The sequence below is a fragment of the Eurytemora carolleeae genome, unplaced genomic scaffold (assembly GCF_000591075.1).
Source record: "Eurytemora carolleeae unplaced genomic scaffold, Eaff_2.0 scaffold114, whole genome shotgun sequence".
Lineage (NCBI taxonomy): Eukaryota > Metazoa > Arthropoda > Copepoda > Calanoida > Temoridae > Eurytemora > Eurytemora carolleeae.
In genome coordinates, this window is record NW_019396465.1 from 37,155 (window position 1) to 63,197 (window position 26,043).

A 26,043-nucleotide genomic window follows, 5' to 3' on the forward strand; every position below is an offset into this window, starting at 1 on the left:
TGTGAATCAAAATGAGATAGTGGACAATTATTAGTAGTGAACCCGGCCCTCATTTGTGAAAATATAGCGGAAAAATGAAATAGTTTTCCGCTAACCTTTCTTTTCCTCTAGTCAACCGTATCTAGTCAACTACAGAGTATACAATCAACCCAGTCAATCAACAAATCAACCCAAAGACAGTATCTAGTCAACCAGTCCTGGGTTAGAGAAGGGACTATAATCAACCAAAATCAACATGAAGTGTTTATTGCACATTCTTCTCTTGGTAAGTACTTTTCAAATATTTACATCCATATTTGATTTGATTTGATAGAAAATATTTACTTTAAAGTATACAGGGCTTCCCATAAAGAATGGGACTTCAGAGACGACTGTGCAGAATTATCACATATTTATGGAAGAAGACGTAATTTAAACCCTTGAGAAAGTCACTTTTGAAGAGTTTCAGGTCGTCTTTTCAGTCTCAGCCTTTGTGTAACCCTGTCCAGACACCCTACTACATCAAAATTCACAGTTTTCATTGAAACATATATATCTATAAACACTGGTTTAATTTCTCTTATTTTCTCACACGAAATTGCAATTATTAAAAATCATAATTAAATATAATTTAACCTCCCCGGGTTCAAACCAACATAAAGAAAATAGTTTCGCTCTCATTATGCATTAAGTACTTGTTCATCACAAACAAATATTTCCGAATACAGTGAGATCCATAAAACTATGGAATAGCTGGACTGTTAGTCCAATGAACATGAAACATCATGTACACGACTATTCAATATATTGAAAAATTATTTGCTTTAGAATATTATCAAATACGCAAAAAATTGATAATTTTAGTCTTCATTTTCCAAAGTTTTATGGGTCTTACTTTTTATAATTTTGATAACTGTCATTCTTGTTGAAAATGAAATTCTAATGTTTACCTTGAGTTTCTTGAATATTTATTAAACATTTCTATCCTGACTCAGTCTGTCTCTAAATCTAATGACCAATCCTTGAATATTGTCTGTCAAACTTATAAAGATTAGATTAAACTGGAGTTGACTAGAGATTAAGAGATTATAAAGATTAGATTAAACTGGAGTTGACTAGAGATTAAGAGATTATAAAGATGAGATTAAACTGGAGTTGACTAGAGATTAAGAGATTAAAAAGATTAGATTAAACTGGAGTTGACTAGAGATTAAGAGATTTAAAAGATTAGATTAAACTGGAGTTGACTAGGGATTAAGAGGTTATAAAGATGAGATTAAACTGAAGTTGACTAGAGATTAAGAGATTATAAAGATTAGATTAAACAGGAGTTGACTAGAGATTAAGAGATTAAAAAGACTAGATTAAACTGGAGTTGACTAGAGATTAAGAGATTAAAAAGATTAGATTAAACTGGAGTTGACTAGAGATTAAGAGATTGAAAAGATTAGATTAAACTGGAGTTGACTAGAGATTAAGAGATTAAAAAGATTAAATTAAACTGGATTTGACTAGAGATTAAGAGATTGAAAAGATTAGATTAAACTGGAGTTGACTCGAGATTAAGAGATTTTAAAGATGAGATTAAGTCCGAGTTCAGCTGAGATTAAGAGATGATAAAAAAAAGATTGAACTGGAGTTTAACTAAGATGAGATGTTGCATCCTAGACTCATGTTATTGTATCCTAATTATATCCTAGACTCATGGTATAGTTGTTTTAAATCCTAGCCCTCCCACCTTTTGGTTTTATAGACATTATATTCATGATTAAAATATATTATAGTTCTACATAAATCTATTCGTAAAAATCAGATACCAGATATCAGATTCCAGATACCAGATACCAGATACCAGATACCAGATACCAGATACCAGATACCAGATACCAGATACCTGATACCAGATACCAGATACCAGATACCAGATACCAGATACCAGATACCAGATACCAGATACCAGATACCAGATACCAGATACCAGATACCAGATACTAGACACCAGATACCAGATACCAGATACCAGATACCAGATACCAGATACCAGATATACTATATACCAAATATCAGATAAGAAATTATTGCACCCAAAATATTGATGCACAAAAAGTTAGAACCCCTATGAAGGAAGGAGTGCCCAATCATAAATTATCTTTGATCATCATTTAATCAATTTAAATCGTTTTTAATCAAACTTCAAAATGATTTTCTTATAATGTCAGTAGATATATAAATAATATTCAAGTAGAAGTTTCTAAATTGTAAATTTAATCTTGGAGTTGCCGAGGTCTTACCCCTAGTTGGTTCCTCTGCTCTCTGGTATACCTAGAGATAATTTAAACTCTAATGAAACCTTGCATTTGATTCTCTCTGATTTATGTTTGATTGGATAATTCCATTCATTCAAATTGATTGATTTGGTTTGGGTATGATTGACAGCTCTGCCATATCCTATAGTACGCTAGGAGCTAGTGTTTAACTCTCAGAATATATATACTATAGAATAACAGAGCCCGAAATTTAAAAGAGTATCGTTGAACGAAACTCCCGAGTTTCATTTTTGGGGTCTTAACATTTGTGTAGATTTTGATTTAAGAGGTTCAAAAAATATGGATAATATGAAGAAACCAAATAAAACAATATTTTATAACAAAAATATTGATATCCACAAAACTACCTAACCCCATTCGTGAAACCCAGGTTCCAAAACTGGTTTTTTAACGATACTCTGTCTTAAGTTTTGGGCTCTGGTGGCACCTGTATTGGTATGACATTGTGAACATGTATTGGTATGTTATTGTGTACATGTAGTACACTGTTCTTGGGGGGATTTGTTTTGATCAGTTACATGATTTCTCAGTATAAACAAGCATGAGGATTGTTCAGTGTTAAATTGTAACACGGATCAAACATACAAGATTCATTCTTTTCCAAAAGATGAAAAGTTTAAAAAAAACGTGGAGTAACTTCACAGGAAGGCCAGGTTTCAGGACTCCGGGAAAATTTAGTGTTGTCTGTGAGAAACATTTTGAAAACAAATACGCTTCCGGACGAAAGTTAATTTATATATATTCTGAGGTTTAACTGCAGTCATAGATAAAGAATAGACTAGACACTACAGGAAAAGTTCTAGTCATAGATATAGTGAAACTAGACAATAAAGGACAAGATATAGTCATAGATAAAGAATAGACTAGACACCACAGGAAAAGTTCTAGTCATAGATATAGTGTAAAACATACTCTACAGGACAAGATATAGTCATAGATGTAATGTAAACCAGACACTACAGACAAGATATAGTCATAGATATAGTGTAAACCAGACACTACAGGAAAAGTTCTGGTCATAGATATAGTGTAAACTAGACAATACAGGACAAGATATAGTCATAGATATAGTGTAAATCAGACACTACAGGACAAGATCTAGTCATAAATATAGTGTAAACCAGACACTACAGGACAAGATCTAGTCATAGATATAGTGTAAACCAGACACTACAGGACAAGATCTGGTTATAGGTATAGTGTAAACCAGACACTACAGGACAAGATCTAGTCATAGATAAAGTGCAAACCAAACACTACAGGACAAGATCTAGTCATAGATATAGTATAAATCAGACACTACAGAACAAGATCTAGTCATAAATATAGTGTAAACCAGACACTACAGAACAAGATCTAATTATAGATATAGTGTAAACCAGACACTACAGGACAAGATCTAGTCATAGATATAGTGTAAACCAGACACTACAGGACAAGATCTAGTTATAGATATAGTGTAAAACATACTCTACAGGACAAGATCTAGTCATCGATGTAGTGTAAAACAAGCACTACAAGACAAAATCTAGTCATAGATATAGTGTAAAACAAGCACTACAGAACAACATCTTATAGTTATAGACATAGTATAAACCAGACAATGAACATCTGGTACATTGGATTGTACACATTTGGGAAGGATCGGGCATTTTCTGCTCATTCTGTGGTATTACATATCTATAAATGTGGTCTTTTTCTGCTCTCTCTGTGATATTACTTGTCTATGATTATGGTCCTTTTCTGCTCTCTCTGTAATGTTACTTGTGGTTGGATTTTGTAAGCTGAACCATTAAGTTTCTTCTCATGAGAAATGACATGCTAATTTTCTCAAATGAATAAAGATGCCAGATTTAGTCAGAAATATGAAATATTCAGCAAAAAATCGATGTGGGGGGGGGGTGGTTATTGTAAAAATGAGACAGATAAAAAGGGAGGAAGAATAGAAAAATATACAGAATAGAAAAATATTCAGAATAGAAAAATATACAGAATAGAGAAATATACAGAATAGAAAAATATACAGAATTGAAAAATATACAGAATAGAGAAATATACAGAATATAGAAATATACAGAATAGAAAAATATACAGAATAGAAAAATATACAGAATAGAAAAATTACAGAATAGAAAAATATACAGAATAGAGAAATGATCCAGAAGGAAAAATATTGGTGTTGAATAGTTGATGAAGAATGGAGGCTCGTAAATGTATAAAATATTCATATTGAGATCATTAAACATTTTGAAAAATATGCAGGCTCAACTTCATACAATCATCGGGGATAACATGTCGAGGTGAAATAGTCAGGGAGCCTTCACTTTCAACCCCATTTTTACCCTGAAAGAAACTGCAGACTTAAAGGGAGTGTTCGCGAAAAATGAAGGGGGATTATAGGCTTGCGGCGAAAAATAAGTGCTTTTGATCGCTACTAATCTTATATTCTATCTGTTGCGTCTATAAGGATAAAATGGTTAAAAACGACTCATACCGAAGAACGCAGCGTCCATACAAATTCGGAAAGTTGCAACATTCAACTCGGATCGTAAAATAATCAATTCAATTACAAACAAATCATTCATACAAACAATAGTCATCGATTATTTTTCGACGCATTCGTATATAGTTAATTTTTCATAATATTTTTGATTTCGTTTTGTTAAATAATATTTCGCTTGCGCTGGATTTTCGAACATTCCTGGAAATTATGAAAATGTCGTCTTCATTATCAAATATCCTCGAAACAGTATTCCTGTTTTCAAAAGTAACTCTCAGATCATGAAAAATAAAAAAATTAGACGCAACGGATAGAAGTAAGATTAGTAGCATTTAAAAGCGCTTATTTTTCGCCTATACCTCCTTTTGTTTTTCGCGAACACTCCCTTTACATTTAAGCGACTTCCATTTAAATGTATGATTCACAACAAATCAACTAGGAGGAACATTTCGTCTTTTTTATATCGTAAAATAAGCAGAATTCTGACAACTTTCTTCGTTGTTGCTCCTGCATTAATCCGCAAGACACTTTTAAAGTGAAACCACAATTTAGAATTATCATTTTTGAGACTGAAAAACCAGAGATCTACGTCATCCTTGATAATGCTAGGGTTTAAAGGGTACTGTTGTGAATCGGACATGCCACTCATTAAAAGAAGTGTCACTCAAAACTACGTCATTAGTCTCTTAAAATGTAGAATTCTTCTTTCAATTTTATAATTTGTTTGATAATTTTTAAATCATAGATTAAAATTTGAGCAAGTTTATTTAGCATGCATTTTTAATTTGAATTAAGAAATCTGTGAAATCAGAACAGTAATATTTTGAAATCATAGAATTTAAGATTACTTCTCGAAACTTACTGTTTTTTTATTCCCCCTGTAGACTCGTATTTCAAGTCATACTCCAATTGAACAATACATTCCGTACACACACCCTTATAATAATATTTTAGTCATAGAGAATAGAATATATAGAGAGGAATTTACTAGAGAAAAGTGTAAAACGGCCATTTTGTTGTACTATTTCCATACTGCAGGTGTACTTCACATATTTATGCTATATAACCTGTTGGGCCCTGGAATATCATTTTATAGAAAATCTAAAATTATTGTTAAAAGAAAACCAAATTATGAAATAGGCTGGTATCATAATTGACCAATGATCATTTCACATAGACTCCATGCCTTACACTTTACAAACAATGATTTTCCGTTATAACTATAAATCAAATGATGTTTTTTATTCACCTAATTCATTATAAAGTTTATTTAACAGTTTAAAAAATTCGAAATTGAAATGAATAGTCTAGGGAACATACTGTATTAATGTACTCTACTGCATATAATTTGTGAACATTTACATGATTTGTACACTTTGAACTCCCTTTCAGGCTGAAAGGGACTGAAAAAATTCATACCGAGAGATTCTTTTAATTCCTCTCTATATATTCTATTCTCTATGATTTTAGTATATTCGGGTTTAATTCAGTACACGCCTTTTCCTTCCTCATTTTCATTATACTAGCTTGGGAACCCAGCTTTGCCTGGGGTTTACCCGGTAAAAGTCAACCCATTCAACTTTACAGGGTTATACACTAAACAGGGTTACCCACAAAGGATGAGACTTCAGAGACGATTGTACGAAATTTTTATTGTCTGTTTAGTTATATTCATAATTCATATTGGGATCAGGGGCGGATACCTGCCGCCCCCCCCCCCTGATATTTCAGAATAGCTTCTCAATAGCACTTCAAGGAAAGAAAACCTAGTGCAAAACAGGAAAGTAAAAAAAAATCTCGCATTCTTCACGTCTTTTGGTTCCTAAATTTGGATTTTTTTGTTCCGAAAAAAATCTAACACCCCCCTCACTTAAATCCTGTATTCGCCTCTGCTTGGGATCATCATATTTGAAGGGCTTCAAGTCGTCTTTACAGTCTCATCCTTCGTGGGTAATCCTGTTTTCAAACATCTAAACAAACAGAGATTATATACAGGGTGAACCTGCAAAAAAGTGTAATTTGTGGTGCCTGGTGCAAAATTGTATCTTTTTTCTGCAACTCTCCTGAAGGTGTTTTTTTCAATATTTTTTGAAAATTTGTAATTATTTTTGTTACTCCAATGGCCCGAAAATTCTATCGAAATCAAAAATTTTAAAACAGAAAATTTGCAAAATTGTAATAAGAAAATTCGGTATTTTCAGTTTTAGTCTAATTTTCACGGAAAAATTGTTTTTCAATGGTTCTTAAGGTTTCAACTGAACAGCGTATATCTAATGCTAAGAAAAAAATTAGACCAGAACTAAAACTTGCGAATTTTCTGTGATTCTTAAATTCAATCTTTAAAACTTTTAGATTTCGATAGAAATAATTTATATACACATTTTAAGAAACGTCATATTTAAGAGTGTCAGGTCGTCTTTACAATCTCATCCTTTGTGGGTAACCCTTTATATTTAACCGCTCAATTTGAAAGTTTACGTTATAGAGACTCTGAAGCTAAAACTTTCATCCAGCTTGATATTGATCCATCCTAATCTATATGTTTAAACTGATTAAGGCATTATATATAAGAATAGCCCTGAGGCCTGAGGATATACCTCATTCACTGCCTGGGGCTGGGTTTATAAACATTTATAATTCAGTATAGAAATATTGACATCTCGCCTCATCTAGAGAAAATTATGAGAAGCGAGGCCGAAAGGAGTTCGAAACGGGGGAAGGATGATATAAGGGATGGAGGGAAAGGGGGGGGGGGAGGAAGGGAATCAAGGGGACAGAGAATGAGGAATGGTCAATTTTACTGTTCGGTGAATGAACAAGTTTTATTTAAAAAGTTCTTTAACTGTACACTCTTCCGTAGAAATAGCTCAAAACTAGAAAATCTGAAATGGAAAAACTGTTTTAATTTAAATTAAATTTTAGAACTTTTTTTCTAATTTGATAATTAAAAAAATTAAAGGTTAATACTTATGACATCAAGTAATAATATCTTAAACAACTAACCCCCCCCCCACTCGTCTAAACCTTCAGCAGGACGCTCTTTAACCCTTCTTAATTTGGTTTGATTGCGCTTTAATATTCAATGCATATTCTTTAAATCTAGACATAAAAGGGAATGGAGAATCGTTGTGTAAAATTGAAAATGTAAATATTTTTTACTTCATTTTTAGAATTCTAATATTTCTAAATAATGTTGTAATGTGTAACTATTAAATATCGATTTGAGCTATGCAGCTCAGCTCTATGTATCCCAACCTAAAGTTCTCGGCTCTGTTTTCTAGTTTCTTTTAATCCCGAAACTGTTTGCAAAAGATAAAACTGTTAAGGTCAGCGGTGTTGAGCATTCAGAATTCCTTTGTTCTTCATAATACTCATGAGTTGACCTTTATACTCCCTAGCGGATACAGAGAGGAAGTTGGGCACCCAGAAAGGTCTTGCAGATTTTTATTTTTGAACAAAACAATAACTTCCACTGTGTGTACTTTTTCCCCTGAAAATCTGCATAACGGAGAAAACCAGTCGTAGTTTATAATTTCTTAGTTTAGTGGTACTTTCATAAATCCTCTAAAAAGCATTGCATTGTTGTTTCTTATCACGGAAGTATACCATGTACTCCTTAAATTATAAATACGATTACGAAAGAATACCGAGCAATGTGCATTCTTTCAGTAAGGAAGGATACTGTGTATACACTCTATTGTACAGAAGGATAACGTATATCTTGCAGTTATAAGGTTATAGGCCGGATAACGTGTATCCCTACAGCACGGTAGGATAACAGTACGGAAGGATAACGTATACGCGGTTATAGACCGGATAACGTGTATCCCTACAGTACGGTAGGATAACAGTACGGAAGGATACCGTGACTGTATCGATATCTCTGATATTTAATTACCTATATACCCTATATTGGTCTAATATTAACCTACGACCTTTATAAAATACGGTCAACACGCTACACTACCACACCTTCATCTAATAGGTCCATTTATCACACAGCTTAATTGTTTAAATCAACAGGACTCTAAATCAACCTTACAGGGTTAATGCACTGTAGGTTAAATGTCGATAGAAAGAAAGATGAATGTTCATTCTTCACTATATTTACTTATTGTAACCAATACAGGGTTACCCACAAAAAGATGAGACTGTAAAGACGACCGGAAACTCCCAAAATATGACGATTTTTAGGTTAAATTAAATCTTCTGCGTTGAATATAGTCTTTTAATGGCTTATTGATTTGGAAAAGAGCAGCGAAACCTGTTTACGGTTGCAGGAGTTCTGAATATAAGGATACAATTCCGTACAATCGTCTCTGAAACCTGTTTACGGTTGCAGGAGTTCTGATTATAAGGATACAATTCCGTACAATCGTCTCTGAAACCTGTTTACGGTTGCAAGGAGTTCTGAATATAAGGATACAATTCCGTACAATCGTCTCTGAAACCTGTTTACGGTTGCAAGGAGTTCTGAATATAAGGATACAATTCCGTACAATCGTCTCTGAAACCTGTTTACGGTTGCTGAGCCCAAAACTTAAGACAGAGTATTGTTCTGAAAACCAGTTTTAAAACCCGGGTTTCACGAATGGGGTTAGGCAGTTTTGTGAATATCAATTTATTTTTGTAATGAAATATTATTCTTTCAATTTGTTTATATTCTCCATTTTTTCGAATCTCTTAAATTAAAATCTACACAAATGCTAAGACCCCAAAAAAGAAACTCGTTAGTTTCGTTCAACGATACTCTTTTAAATTTTGGGCTCAGGGAGTTCTGAATATAAGGATACAATTCCGTACAATCGTCTCTGAAACCTGTTTACGGTTGCAGGGAGTTCTGAATATAAGGATACAATTCCGTGCAATCGTCTCAGTCTCAACCTTCGTGGATTACCCTGCATGTAAATGAATAACGGAATATTGATCGTATTTTTACCTCTATTAACCAGAAATGCTCCTCCAGATGTTGTAATTAGATTATTTTTTAATTAATAATTATTTCTAATACCTTTTAAGTTTTTTAATTACAGAGTCCTGAGCAGTATTTCTAATTAAAAGAAAGAACCAATACGGCAGTGATATCGCTTTCCATGTACTGAATCAATGCAGAATTATATTTTTGTAAACTTTATTTTAATCATTAAAAACATGTCTGAAAACTATCTTTTATTTTTTAATTATTTGTTGGGTTGAATAAACCCCTGTTCTGAAAATATAAGAAAACATAAAGACAAAATAATAGTTTTCGTTTAGTTTTATTGCCATGATTTCCAGGCTGCATAAACATGTCTGTACAGCACGAGTTACACTCATGAATTTTTTTACTGCGTTTTCCTTTCTTCGACAATTAGATTGGTTAAAGCAAGGTAATAAGGCAAGGAATGTTATTTCAGAGGTGTGCGCATTTTTCGTACTGCAGTGTACTGTCTCCGGGCACTAAAGTAAACACAAGATAGATGTCACAGCCTGAAATGGAATCCATCTTGCACTTAAAAAAATCCATGAAATATTCTGTTCATAGGAAACTATTATGTGAATTTTCAAAATCAAGTGCTTTTATCCTCCTCGGCTACTGATGCATCTATTCTTGTTTACAAATACCGCCCAGAGCCGCAATTAACTTTACTTGCATTATTACCTTGTAGGAGTATTTTTATGTGACCCTCCATGCAAAGACGGCAAAGTCCAATGCACAACGGTACCCTTGAAAACTTCATCTGATGCGCAGTGTGGAAGATGTTGTGGTTGTTCCAGGTTTAAAAGCGTTGATTTCTGATAATTCCTAAACTTCCGCAGATGACTTTTGTATAGAAACCTGAATTGAAAATAATCAGTTTTCAAGATTATAAGTATTGATTTATAGTTCATACTTGATCAAAAAACACTTTCAGAGGTACTGTTATGAATCGGGCATTACCATCTTTACATGAAGGGTTACTTGAAATGACACTTACACTAAAGTCCCTAAAATTAATTTCAAACCTTAATATTTAGTTTTTTTAGAAAGATGTTAAATAAAAAAGACATTTTGTACTGATTTTGATCGACTAATATGATGACGAATATCAAGTTTAAATTTTATCAAATCTACTTAAATCCTTCCGATACTATTTTTTTTTCTTACAAAGGGACCGTGGGTGGGGGAGGGGGGGGGTAGAGATTGTTCTTAAATTTAAGGATGGTTCTAGAATTTAGAATCTCCAGGTTATCTGTATACCAGGGATCATGACAAGGCAAGGAATTATCTTTAATCTGAGGTCGGGATACATCAAACACACAGATATACATTCAATAGGAGAACATGGAAACATAGCATAGATGAACCTGGATACAAAGGAATGGGGAACCTGGATACAAAGGATAGGAGAACCTGGATACATAGGATAGGAGAATCTGGATACATAGGATAGGAGAACCTGGATACATAGGATAGAAGAACCTGGATACATAGGATTGGAGAACCTGGATACATAGGATAGGAGAACCCGGATACATAGGATAGGAGAACCTGGATACAAATAATAGGAGACCCTGGATACATATGATAGAAGAACCTGGATACATAGGATAGGGGAACCTGGATACAAAGGATAGGAGAACCTGGATGCATATGATAGAAGAACCTGGATACATAGGATAGGAGAACCTGAATACATAGGATAGGTGAACCTGGATACAAAGGATACAAGAACCTGGATAGAACGGGATATTCTTAATACCGATCGGTTAAAAATCTGGAGATTAAGAAAAAGAGAGGATCAAGCATTAATCCCGATATTCAACATTCAAAAGTTCTCAGCTCTGGATACATATGATAGACACTTTACACCGCATTTTAACCTAATAATAAGTTAAAAAAGCTTTATGTTGTTAAGTTTAAGATAAATCTCAAAAATCCGTAAACATTATATTCTTCCATCAAGATTCAGGACTCCTAATGTTGTAGTAGACACGTACTCCATACCCTAGATAGAGTAGAGAGTGATTCATCAAACCATAAATAGAACAGTACTATCTTTATGTGTAACAAATTAATTTTTGTTTCAAACATAACCTTATACAATTCACAGTATGAATAGTATACTTCTAAACCTTGCAAAATGATATTTGCAACTCATAATAATAAACTTCTAAAACCTTTGACATGGAGGTTTATCTAGACCTTTAACTATACTGATGCATGATAAGGTTATGTTCTGAATTATCTTCCTCCAACTAAAGTTAGTATTCTACATGTAGCGGATGGGCTTTACAACTATAATCAGTCAATTTGGTAACCACAGTAAACCTTAGTTTATTCAATATGTATGGTTCAGTAAAACGAATTGTAAAAAAAATGTTTTTACAAATCTTAATGTTGAAATATATTATTATTATTATTATTATCATTATCTATATATTAGAACTGAATTTTTAAATGAACTTCTGTAAATAATATATAGTGGCACTTCGAGATATTTTGAGGAGTTCAACTTCCGGAAAAAGTCATGCCCCCCACTCAAGCCCGGAACCATCAACACTCAGAAGACATAAACCAAGCCCTTCTCTCCCCTCCCCCTCCCCATCCCCTCCCACTGGTTATATTGAGTTCTTCCTTAATTCAAATCAATGAAGAAAGAATTTATTATAAATTAATTCTCATTTTCGTGCTAAACGATTCTTTGTCAAACTCAGCAGTTTTCATCAAGGAGTAAATTAATCAGGAATCATCTTCAAATCTTCCAATGGATGTTGAATTCAGCTGATGAATTGAAATCAGCTGATGAATTGAAATCAGCTAATGAATTGAAATCAGCGGATGAATTGAAATCAGCTGATGAATTGAAATCAGCGGATGAATTGAAATCAGTTGATGAATTGAAATCAGCTGATGAATTGAAATCAGCTGATGAATTGAAATCAACTAATGAATTTAAATCAGCGGATGAATCGAAATCAGCTAATGAATTCAAATCAGCTGATGAATTTAAATCAGCTAATGAATTAAAACCAGCTGATGAATTGAAATCAGCTACTGAATTGAAATCAGTTGATGAATTGAAATCAGCTGGTGAATTGAAATCAGCTAATGAATTGAAATCAGCTGATGAATTGAAATCAGCTGATGAATTGAAATCAGCTAATGAATTGAAATCAGCGGATCAATTGAAATCAGCTAATGAATTGAAATCAGCTGATGAAATAAAATCAGCTGATGAAATAAAATCATATGATGAATTTAAACAAGCTAATGAATTGAAATCAGCTGATGAATTGAAATCAGCTGATGAATTGAAATCAGCTAATGAATTGAAATCAGCGGATGAATTGAAATCAGCTAATGAATTGAAATCAGCTGATGAAATAAAATCAGCTGATGAAATAAAATCATATGATGAATTTAAACAAGCTGATGAATTGAAATCAGCTGATGAATTGTAATCAGCTTATGAATTGAATCAGCTAATTTATTAAAATTAGATGATTTATGGAAATCAGCTGATCAGTTGAAATAAGCTGGTTAATAAAAAATGGCTGATATCAAAATGAAAGCTTAAAACTTTTTGACAAGAATATATTCAGCAACTTACGGCTGCAGTATTATCTTGTTACAAAGGAATGGAGTCTTTGCGCCATAAACTCAAATTTTCAAATCTTTGTTGTAAACCTTTGATATTTCAAATTTAAATTATTTGATCTAACGAAATTCATAATTTGAAATATTTGAGGTCTACGTTATTTGGTTGTAAAAATAAAGGATTTTAAAAATTTGTAACTAAGCCTCAATTCCTATAAATGAAAGCTGGACTGGATGTAATTCCAAGCAAACCTCATATCAAGCAGTTATTTACCCTCTTCACAGCGGTACCCTTCCAACCTTTATCTGAGTAACAGTGGGGAAGATATCCTCGTTATAAATTTTCCTTTTTTGTCTTCATAAATCTGCAAATCCCCTTCATAAAGAAACTGCAATCAGAAATGATCAATTTTCAGACAAAAAAAGGATATTTTCATTATTTTTTCTGAAACAAATGTGTCTAGGGTAACGTTGTACCTCGGGTATGTACAAATTCAATTCGTTGACCCTTTAGAATGTGTGGATTGTAAAAATATAAAGTACAACTCGTGAATTATATAGAATATTTTCAAGGAGTTTACATGTAAAGAAAAATATATGAAATCAACTGAAACGCCAGTTTATTTTTTCGAGCATACTCTTGTTTTAAAGTTATTAAGGTTGTAACTTTTAACTAAGATTACGATTAAGAATTTAATTAAAAGTCGAAGTATCTTTCAACGCATAGATAAGTCAGAATTCAGATCACAGACGTGTCATTCAGAATTCATTCTGAATCTGTTAAATAGCCACTTTGATTACTATTTGTATTTGAACAAAATACCTATGTTTTTATATCATAAACTCCGGGCCCATTTAATTTTGATGCGGGTACGGATCCTGGAAAAAAATGGAATCGGATCCACGTCATTAACATTTCTTTAATATTTACTGATTCTTTTTAACTAAGCAGAAAATATTAAGTCCTCAAGAATTAAATGCTAGTCTTAAGCTGATTTATTGGATTAACTAAATCTGTTAAATATTTCATCTATGGCCTGAACCCTTGAGAATGATGTTTCTCTGGTTTAGACCAATAAAATAATCTAAACCGTTCCGAATTCACAGAACGCACATCTTCACTCTCGGTTAAACTCAAGATTATTAATGCGCTGTAATTTTGAAAACCATAATAGTTAAAAAGAGGCCCTACATCTTAAAAGTTAATGAGCTTTTAGTTGGGATTTCACAGATGTGATATGTCTTAGATTATATTAAGCCTTTTGCGATTTTTTTTAACAAATCTAAAAATGAGAGACTAAAACTCAGCCTTATTCGATAAAAAAACAGTATTGTTTTAGTTCGGGGAAACCTTAAAAAATTAATATTTATAACTTTAACAAATCAAGTATTGTACAGGGGTTAGAAATTAAAACTGTTTAGAATAGATCGTTTACTTTAACTAGTACTTTATTTAATACAATTTATATGTAGATATGCATAACACTCACCTCTGTCCCTTCAGTAAAAGTTAATTCAACATAAATGAAGTCTGACCGCGTCAACCATGTTGCACCAGCTAGTCCTGTAGATTGTCTTCTTTATTAACCCAATGTCCGTGCGGTACAGTACAAACTGGGACCGGAAAGAATGACCCGGCTCGGAAATTCAAATGTACTACGGATGCCCGTGATAAACATTCAGTAACTAACATACACTTACTAGCATACATAAAATACAGAATCAGAAAGACTTAATAAACATAATTTTATTTTTTTTTATTTAGAATATCGTTGTAAGCCTGTGCTGGGCGGAAGATGGGGACGAACTCCTTCAAGGGGCGGAGAACGGCAGATATAAAATAGTGGTCAAGGCGGAACCTTACAAAAACCTTCCGGTAAGTAAACATGCCAAAAAAAAAGTGATGAAATTGCACCAAGAGGAGATGCATGTTCGGGGTTATACTGTTTAAACTGATACAAGGGTTGGATGCATCTAATAATAATATGTTCCTAACACAGCTTCATAAACAAAACACAAAGAAAATTTAACAGAAAAGACGTTGTACACAAATAAACTTTGGTCCATAAAGGCAATTAACTAAAAACATGAAACATTTTCTTTTAACCAGGGAACATAGTCGTGTTTGAACTTTAGAGAGTCAGATTTAGATCAGAATTACAGACAAGAAAATTCTGTAGATAAATAAAAAATTGCCGGGCCATGAACAGCATAAAAGCCTTGAAAAGGCTTTTTTTTTAGAAGAGCGACATAGATAACAAAAGGTAAAATAAATGTCAAGAAAATATTACATTTTATTCAATACCATCTTTTTTCATTTGAATTCTTTTCAATATAAGTTATTTTTCCAATTATGTTTATATGGAATGATTTAATAATTGTTTTCTGATAAGATCATAATTCTGAAGATAAAATGTTTTGGTTCGATCAATATAATTATTCAATTTTGTATGCTGCCATACTTGTTCTTTTTTATGCGAAGCAAGACTACAAAATCCTGCTAATTGCAGCAATTTTCTCTATAATTGTAAAATGTTCTGCAGTGATTTTAGAGTGCATTGTGCAGCATGCAGTGTGCATTATGCACTTTGTTTATACAAGTTTGTGTGCTGAAGGGTAATTTGTGTCGTACAAATTACCCCAAACCTTAAGGATGGAAGTAGTTAGATAGTTGGATAGTTAGATAGTTAGATAGTTGGATAGTTAGATAGTTAGATAGTTAGATAGTTGAATAGTTGGATAGTTGGATAGTTGGATAGTTTAGATAGTTGGATAGTTGGATAGTTAGATAGTTAGATAGTTGGATAGTTGGATAGTTGGATAGTTGGATAGTTGGATAGTTGGATAGTTAGATAGTTAGATAGTAAGATAGTTAGATATTTAGATAGTTAGATGATTAGATATTTGCATGGTTAGATAATTTGATGGCGGGACAGTTTGATCAAATTAGATGTCTTTAGGTTTTAAAATTTGATAGTTTGATGGTAAGTTAGTTGGTTAGTTAGGTATGTTGACGATTTGATAGTTTGTTAATTTGATAGTTTGATAGTTAAATGTTTTGACAGTATGATGTTTAGATATTTTGATTGTTAGGAATTTTTATAGTTGGATAGTTGAATGGGTAGATAGTATTATAGATAGATTGTTTATGGGTTGAGAGTTTATAATTGAATAGTTTTGTTGTTAGAAAGTTTGATAGTTTGATTGATAAATTGTCAGATAGTTAGATATTTTAATACTTAAATGGATTGATATAGTTAGACTGTTTAATAGTTAGACAGTTAAATGGTTAGACATTTTTATAATCGTAAAGTTTATAATTGAATAGTTTTGTTATGAGATAGTTTGATAGTTTGATATCTGAATGGTTAGATTGTAGGAAAATTTTACTGTTAGAAAATCTCTGGTTGGATAGTTGTTAATATTTATATATATTAAGATGCTTAATAGGGACTGGAGTTAGAAAAACGACGTTATCTTCCACATTTTTAACAGATTAAAGTTTCAAGGGTACCGTTGTAAATCGGGCATAGCTATCTTCGCATTCTTTATAATTGATAACTTTAATATTACGCTTACGTTAGATAGTAGAATAGTTGCATTTTAGTTATATTGAATTATAGTTAAAAGTCTTGATAGTTATTCAGTAATTCAAATTTTAGTCAGTGCAACAATAGGCAAATATTTTACGTATGTTAGATAATTTGACTATTCATAGTTTTAAACCTATAGTTAGAAGAGAGAGGAAAAGATGCAATAAATGCTTGGGGTGTTGCAGTTACAACGCTTGGGGTGGTTGCAATAAAAAGGTTGGGGAGTTGCAAAAGTTAAATGTCAAGATCGTTTTTACTGCGATGGAATCCCATATACACTACAGCTTGTATATATATATATACATATATACACTATAGCTTGTGCATATATAGATATATATATATAATGAACGCAGAAATCTACACCACCTACTATATATCTACAATATATATAAATATATATTGCTCAAGAATATCTACAAAAGATGGGACAACATGGGGGACTTTAACTTTAAATAATATGCCTATATTATTTTCATGCTTTTAAAATATTAAAGTTGATTAATTTTTATCTTTATCATATTTTCCTTTTCCAGTTCTTGCAATCTTTTTTCTAACTTTTTTGCAATGTAAAACTTAGAATTTTGCGAATTTATCCTTTTAAATTGGTTGATTTTGAAAATTGAAAAATGTTGACAGTTTTTCAAACAAACACTTAACTTTAACCATCTAAACCCCTTGGGAGTGCCACAATCAATTTTGATCAGCCATTTTTATGTTCATTGGAGTAATTAATTCGTCAAATTATCAACTTTAGAATGCATATTAGATAATTAGATTATAATAGATTAGATAAAACTAGATTATGAAGAAAATGATTTTATTTGTTTTGTTTAGCCTGCACCAGTAACCCCAGGAGATTTTTTGGATTCTACTACACCAGCTTCGAGACATGTCACGTGGTCAGACTTCAGGTAAATATATTCTACAACACCAGCCTCTAGACATGTCACGTGGTCAGACTTCAGGTAAATATATTCTACTACACCAGCCTCTAGACATGTCACGTGGTCAGACTTCAGGTAAATATATTCTACATCATCAGCTTCAAGACATGTCACGTGGTCAGACTTCAGGTAAATATATTCTACAACACCAGCTTCAAGACATGTTACGTGGTCAGACTTCAGGTAAATATATTCTTCAACACCAGCCTCTAGACATGTCACGTGGTCAGACTTCAGGTAAATATAGTCTACTACACCAGCTTCAAGACATGTCACGTGGCCAGACTTCAGGTAAATATGTTCTACTAAACCAGCTTCGAGACATGTCACGTGGTCAGACTTCAGGTAACTCAGAGTTAGAAAGTTATGAATGGTGTTCAAGTTGAACCTAGCTCAACCATCATGGTTCAAGCCCAAAATTACTTTGAAAGTTTATTAAGAAATTGAGGTTTTCCCACAAACTCTGATATCCCTATATCTTAGGACTTAGATATTTCAAACTATGAATTCTGTCAGACAAAATAATCTAAGTATGAAACATAAAAGGTTTACACCATCAGGTTACAGATATGTAGGAATTAGAAATTCAAATCCACCTCAGTACATAAAAATCAATATGAGTTCAGGAAATCTGAAAAAGTTAATTTAAACCTATGAACAACCTTACAGTAGAAGTAGTGAAACCAGTCATTCCTAGTTCAACCACTTTAATTTTATTCATTACTTTCCATCTAAGGATTTTTATGTAGTATTGAAAACTACGCCATTTGCACTCAATGATACAATAATTATAATAATATTTTAATGATGAGAATAATAATGATAATAATAAACATCATAATAATAATAATAATAATAATAATAATGATAATAAAAATAATAATAAGGATTTAAAGAGTTTGTTTATGATAAAAAAGATCGATTATAGAAGATGTGTAAATTAATCAACTTATGTTATTAATATTTTGAGTCTGTGTTTACAGATTGTATGTCTGCCTGGTTTATGTTATTAATGTTTTGAGTCTATGTTTACAGATTGTATGTCTGCCTGGTTTATGTTATTAATGTTGTGAGTCTGTGTTTACAGATTGTATGTCTGCCTGGTTTATGTTATTAATGTTGTGAGTGTGTGTTTACAGATTGTATGTCTGCCTGGTTTATGTTATTAATGTTGTGAGTCTGTGTTTACAGATTGTATGTCTGCCTGGTTTATGTTATTAANCATCATTAATATTACCCCCCCCCTCCCACCTGCCCCAACCCACCTTCAACACCTTACTTCCTAATTATATGTTTTTAAATTTTCCCAAGTATTTTCCAAAATTCCGTACTTTTTTATTTTATTAAAAGGATTTAAAGCAAATAGTAACTTATCTTAGTAATCAGATCCATTTCATCAAAAAAAAGTATACTTTTAATTTAGAAAATATTCTTGACAAATGATAAAAGAGGGTATAGGCTTGAACCAATATTATAATAGAACTTATATATCTATCAGATGTATTTGCACAGATAATAAGAACTGAGCTGGGAACTTTAGAATGGTGGATATCGAGATTAATACGTGATCATCACTTTTCTCAATATCGAGACTAATCTAATCTTGTGCTTGTATCCTGAAAAGTGTATAAAATTCAACCAATCAGAGTCGCGTATATGAAGCCGATAAATTTTAAATTTTGCGCGCCATTTAAGATTAATATACAGAAGAACTCTCTAATTTAGAAAACCCGGTTTTTGATTTTTCTCTACTATATCCAAGAAAGAACGGTTTAAGAAGAAAATCAAAAGTGTGTCCATTGGATACTCAGATTAAGTAATCGGGATTAAGGATATCTCATTCTAAAGTTGCCAGCTCTGGCCTTATAAATTACAATCGATTCATAATTTTATTGATCTTTTAAGAAACTTGATACGTAATTCGAAGTGTGCACCATCGATTAAAAAGTTGCATCCCCTATTCAAAACGGAACCCACTGGAAAAGGTTTAAATTATGGCAATTTCCTTCTTTACCTCTCCTCGCGTGACTTTTATTAAGAGACCAAAAAAAGAAAATATTAATTTTGAAATAAAAAACTTGGATAGATATCTTGATAATTTTTGTTGAGACGAAAGTTTGATATATGGAGGATCACTTCTAATTAAGTTTATAATCCCTTTAAAGCATGACTTTGAAAAACATAGTGAAAGACTTAAAAATGCATAAAACGCCCTTCAGTATGTCAATATGTGTCGGTTGGAATTTATAACAAACCCCCACCCTTCCGCACCCCTTCCCNCCCATTCCACCTGACAATTAGATGCATGGGACACGGTTTAGAATAAATATATCTCAGATTTGAGATACTCTTGCAAAGATTCTCAAAATTGTCTAAAATTGGTTTCTAAAAAATTTTTTCGGTTTAATTTCCAGGATTTTTTAGAAGATGGAGTTTTTAGATACAATAATTTGAAATATCTTCACGGTGTGATTTTTTATATTTTTAACTTGACGGAGGAACTAAATGAATTTAAGGAAACATATTTTTGTAGTTCTTTATTCATGTTTTTTAACCCTTAAAGGGACTGTTAACTTGATTGCAAGTGATTTCCCAATAACAGAGGTGGATGGCCAACATTTATTCATAATTGTACTCTTTACATTTTTATCTAAAGAACAATAAGGAAGATCTCGTTTTTCTATCATTTTTACTTGGTCAAAGGTTTCGATCATAGAGTAATAAAACGAAGCTACCTACCTCCTTAGAAATACGATCACTCTCTATACAAGTGTACAGTGTTAGATACGTAAACATATCGTGATGTATACAACCGACCACTCTATTTTTTAATTAATAAGGAGGTTGGTTGTGTACACCTGAGCTAAGTTTCACCTCTTCGTTTTATTACTCTATGGTTTCGATGGTATCATTGTAAATCAACCAAATTCTATCAGTGAAGGGTCAGTTGATATAATGTGAGGAGTCCCTTTAATTTGTAATTTACAATAATATACTTTTCACTTTTTTGGAACCATCCGGGTAAAGATAATACTTACAGATAGTTACAGATAATATTTATATCAAATTGTTTTCATAAATCTACATTAGAAGAAAAATGTCTAAATTGAGAAAAATGTGTATCTTTCGGATTCTTTTATCCTTATTGTACTGTTTAATTTTAAGTTATTTCGGGGCATCATTAAAATACATTTTTCACATGGTCTAAAAAAGAAAATTACAAGATTGGTAAACCCCCCCCCCCTACCCATCCCCTCGATGAATTTAGAAGAAAAATGAATCAGTTGAAAAAAAATGTATACCTTTTAAATTGCATTTTCCACGACTGTTTTATTTTCAGTTAATTGCCGGGGCATTAAAATACATGTTTGACATGTTTCCAACTACTAACCCCCTCTGTAGTTAATCTACGAACTATTTCTTCTTCATCCATCAATATTTGGCGCGAAGAACCAAACATTTCAAATTTGAATTATGCGCGGTTTATTATCCTATCAGGGATCTAGCAACCGAATACTAATATATACAACAGAGAGGTCGGAATTAATGAATTGCTAGAAGTAGTTGAACTCAGGGGCGGATACAGGGGGGTGGCGGGGGACATTCGCCACCCCCTGGCAGATTCAGGGAGGGGCGTAGCCCCTCCCTGAGATTTCGAGGCAAAAAATGTTCCCAATTTTATAAATATAATACTGTGTCCGACCTAACTTAAATCCCTGTCCTAATCCAATATTTTTGTTCCTAATTCCTAAACAATCTTTTTATTGTTCCTAAATCCCTGTCCTAATCCATTATTTTTGTTCCTTATTCCTGAACAATCTTTTTATTGTTCCTAAATCCCTGTCCGAATCCTTTAATGTTGTTCCAAATTCCTGAACAATCTTATAATTGTTCCTAAATTCCTGTCCTAATCATTTATTTTTGTTCCTAATTCCTGAACAATCTTTAAATTGTTCCTAAATTCCTGTTCTAATCCGTTAATTTTGTTCCATAAAGTTAAAAATCTAGTCTTTAGTCATTAATTTTGACTCTTTTTGAGTCTTTTAAGTAAAAAAAAAAATTTCGCCTGCGGCACGATTTTTTGTTCCTAATTATTAATTTTTTCTTCCTAAAAAATCTTGCCCCCCCCCTCACTTAAATCCTGTATCCGCCCCTGGTTGAACTAAGTATGTACAGTTTAACAACTTACTTGTAGTCAAACGATCCGTATCTAATTTAACTACTGTTTAATATTTATTAACTGCGACCACAGAATAAGATTTACTCCATAAAGAGGCATCTACAGCGTCGAAGGTTTAACCGTCCAAAGTTTCACCCGAGGACTCTACTGCTTAATTTACTGTTCAAAAGTATATTGACTTGAAGAATTTAGATACAGATTCAAGTGTAGAACTTAAGTGATATATGTGCACTGTGCACTTTGAAATATAACATAGTTTAAGTTCTTTCACTTTTTGGATCTTCTTCCCTGTAGTTACATATATTCTTTGATATAGATAGTTAGTTAGATAGTTAGATAGATAGTTAGATGTATAGTTAGTTAGATAGATAGATAGATAGATAGATAGATAGATAGATAGATAGATAGATAGATAGATAGATAGATAGATACTTAGATAGTTAGATAGATAGTTAGATGTATAGATAGATAGATANATCTATCTATCTATCTATCTATCTATCTATCTATCTATCTATCTATCTATCTATCTATCTATCTATCTATCTATCTATCTATCTATCTATCTATCTATCTATCTATCTATCTATCTATCTATCTATCTATCTATCTATCTATCTATCTATCTATCTATCTATCTATCTATCTATCTATCTATCTATCTATCTATCTATCTATCTATCTATCTATCTATCTATCTATCTATCTATCTATCTATCTATCTATCTATCTATCTATCTATCTATCTATCTATCTATCTATCTATCTATCTATCTATCTATCTATCTATCTATCTATCTATCTATCTATCTATCTATCTATCTATCTATCTATCTATCTATCTATCTATCTATCTATCTATCTATCTATCTATCTATCTATCTATCTATCTATCTATCTATCTATCTATCTATCTATCTATCTATCTATCTATCTATCTATCTATCTATCTATCTATCTATCTATCTATCTATCTATCTATCTATCTATCTATCTATCTATCTATCTATCTATCTATCTATCTATCTATCTATCTATCTATCTATCTATCTATCTATCTATCTATCTATCTATCTATCTATCTATCTATATATCTATCTATCTATCTATCTATCTATCTATCAATATATCTATATATCTATCTATTTATCTATCTATCTATCTATCTATCTATCTAAATATCTATTTTTAAACTTATTCTCAGCTAATTAAAAACTTTTCTCTGAAAAATTCTCTAACTCATCCATCATTCTTGGCAGGATTTATTTTTTACGATCTGAAAATGTAAAAATATGTTTAAAGCATGATAAGTCAGGGAAAATTATGTAAATTTCTTGAACTTCCTGTAGATTGAAGGATTATGAGTTCGAGATCATCAGTTCAAGAACGTTTAAAAATATCTCAGATTAATGAAGGTTAAAGAAAATGTGAACTATCTAATCTTCAGAACGATTGTGTGTTGTATTCTAAACAATAAACATTATATTAAACAGAAACTGTTCTCTCTAAACAATAAACATCACATTAAACAGAAACTGTTCTCTCTAAACAATAAACCTCACATAAAACAGAAACTGTTCTCTCTAAACATTAAACCTCACATTAAACAGAATGTGTTCTCTCTAAACAATAAACCTCATATTAAACAGAAACTGTTCTCTCTAAACAATAAACCTCACATTAAACAGAGGAACTGTTCTCTCTAAACAATAAACCACACATTAAATCTAAACTGTTCTCTCTAAACAATAAACCTCACATTAAACAGAAACTGTTCTCTCTAAACAATAAACCTCACATTAAACAGAAACTGTTCTCTCTAAACAATAAACCTCACATTAAACAGAAACTGTTCTCTCTAAACAATAAACCTCACATTAAACAGAAACTGTTCTCTCTAAACAATAAACCTCACATTAAACAGAAACTGTTCTCTCTAAACAATAAACCTCACATTAAACAGAAACTGTTCTCCCTAAAAAGAAGTAAAGTATATATTTACAACCAAATGTTGTAAACCTTTGATTTTTCAAACTTTGATTATTTAATCTAACATAATTCGTAATTTGATAATGGGTTGAATTTGGCGTTAATGTTGGTCTAAACCACAATGAAGTTCAGCCCACATTTTTTAGAAAAAAAATATTTAGGGTTTGTCCTTTTCAGTTTTAACGATAAATAACCGTCAAAATAAAAAACTAAATTTCTAACAGCTAGAATTTCCTGACAAAATCTAACATTATATACTTCAATTCAGTTTTTATGACTAGAGTTTATGTGATTTAAAGCTTTTTTTCTGTTTTGGAATGATAGGTGTCATTCTCTTTAGACCAATTTGACAAATATTCTTTTTTAAATAATATTTGTTTGTGTTCACTAACAATTATTTCTATTTAGATCGGATGAGGAAAATGATGATGAAGGGGTCAAATTCACCTCCCTCGGCGACAATTCTGGGTCAGCCCAGTTTGTACCTGTCCGGGAAACCCCTAAGTATCTCGTGACTCCACCCTCCTTCCATACCACGCCCCCCGCCATAGAGTTCATACCAACCAGGGACCCGGAGCTGGATAATGGTTCCCAACCTGGAAAATTTAAGATATCAATCCAAAATGTGGATTTTCGTCCAACCCCACCCCCACAAAAGCCACAAACAACAACAACGGCTGCAACTACAACCACAACAACCGCAACAACAACGACAAACCGACGAACCACCACACATAGAACAACTCGTCCACAGGACATCGTTGATATTTACAACCAGGTGAACCGTGAGAAGGATGAGGAGAGGGGGTTCAACACGTTTGAGGAGGATGAGATCTCGAACGAGATTATCACAACAGGATCAGTCGGCCGGTCAAATCAGCAGGTAGGATACTAAACCATATCCGGTCAAACCACTAGGTAGGATACTAAACTATATCCGGTCAAACCACCAGGTAGGTACTAAACTATATCCGGTCAAACCACAAGGTAGGATACTAAACTATATCTGGTCAAACCACCAGGTAGGATACTAAACTATATCCGGTCAAACCACCAGGTAGGATATTAAACTATATCTGGTCAAACCACCAGGTAGGATACTAAACTATATCCGGTCAAACCACCAGGTAGGATACTAAACTATATCCGGTCAAACCACCGGGTAGGATACTAAGCTAAATCCGGTCAAACCACCTGGTAATTAAAAAAAATGTTTTTTGCTTTATTTAAATCTGACAGATTTTTGTTTCCGCTATCGTTCAGATTTGTTAAAATTTTATTCTTTATTTTACTCTGCAATAAACTTTCTTTTTTAACCAGAAACCCCCCCCCACCCCGCGGTATTTTGGTTTGTATATAAGAAAACTTTTAAAATAGATATCTTGTTTCAAAAGGTTTTGTAAAAAAATTGATCTTTTTTTTGTTTAGATCGCATCTACCTCTATCTATGATCCAAGACCCAGAACTAGAACTTTTACTAAAAACTTCCCTCGAAACATGGGAACTAAATCTAAACCCAAACCAAGAACTAAATATGATTCAAAATACAAGAATTTTAATCTTCCGATCCGAGGAGCAAAGTATACCAGGGAGAAGAAGGAGAAGAGGAAAGAAGAAGAGAAGAGGAAGGAAGAAGAAGAGGAGAAGGAAAAGGAAGAGGAATTAAGAGAACACAAGATCAAGGCGGAGAGAAGAAAGGTTAAAAGCGGAAGAAGTTTTGAATCTACGGTTCCTGGGTTCACGGAGCTAGAGAATGATTTCTCTACCTCTAAGAGAGAAGAGAAGAAAGGAAGATATACTCTAGGAGTATCCTATCGTCCATCCAACCCTCTTCCTCCCATCCTTCAACCCATACCTCCTCAACCTATTTTTCTTAATGTCAAAACTGTTAAAACTCCTTTAGAATTCCCTCCTACTCCTACTCATCCACCTCCTACCCCCTTCCCCTCCCACACCCCCTCCAAGTTT

At 32.5% G+C, this 26,043-nt stretch overlaps 1 protein-coding gene across 1 annotated transcript; it reads left to right on the forward strand.

Annotated features, from left to right (window-relative positions):
* LOC111703794 (uncharacterized) lies at positions 1-26,040 on the forward strand (the record flags this gene model as incomplete). The annotated part of the gene is made up of 5 exons (XM_023475858.1): positions 1-265; positions 15,132-15,242; positions 17,797-17,873; positions 24,484-24,958; positions 25,504-26,040. Coding segments are annotated over exons 1-5 (1,230 nt in total), but the record flags the coding sequence as incomplete, so codon positions are not given.
* Positions 26,041-26,043: the final 3 nt, after the last annotated feature.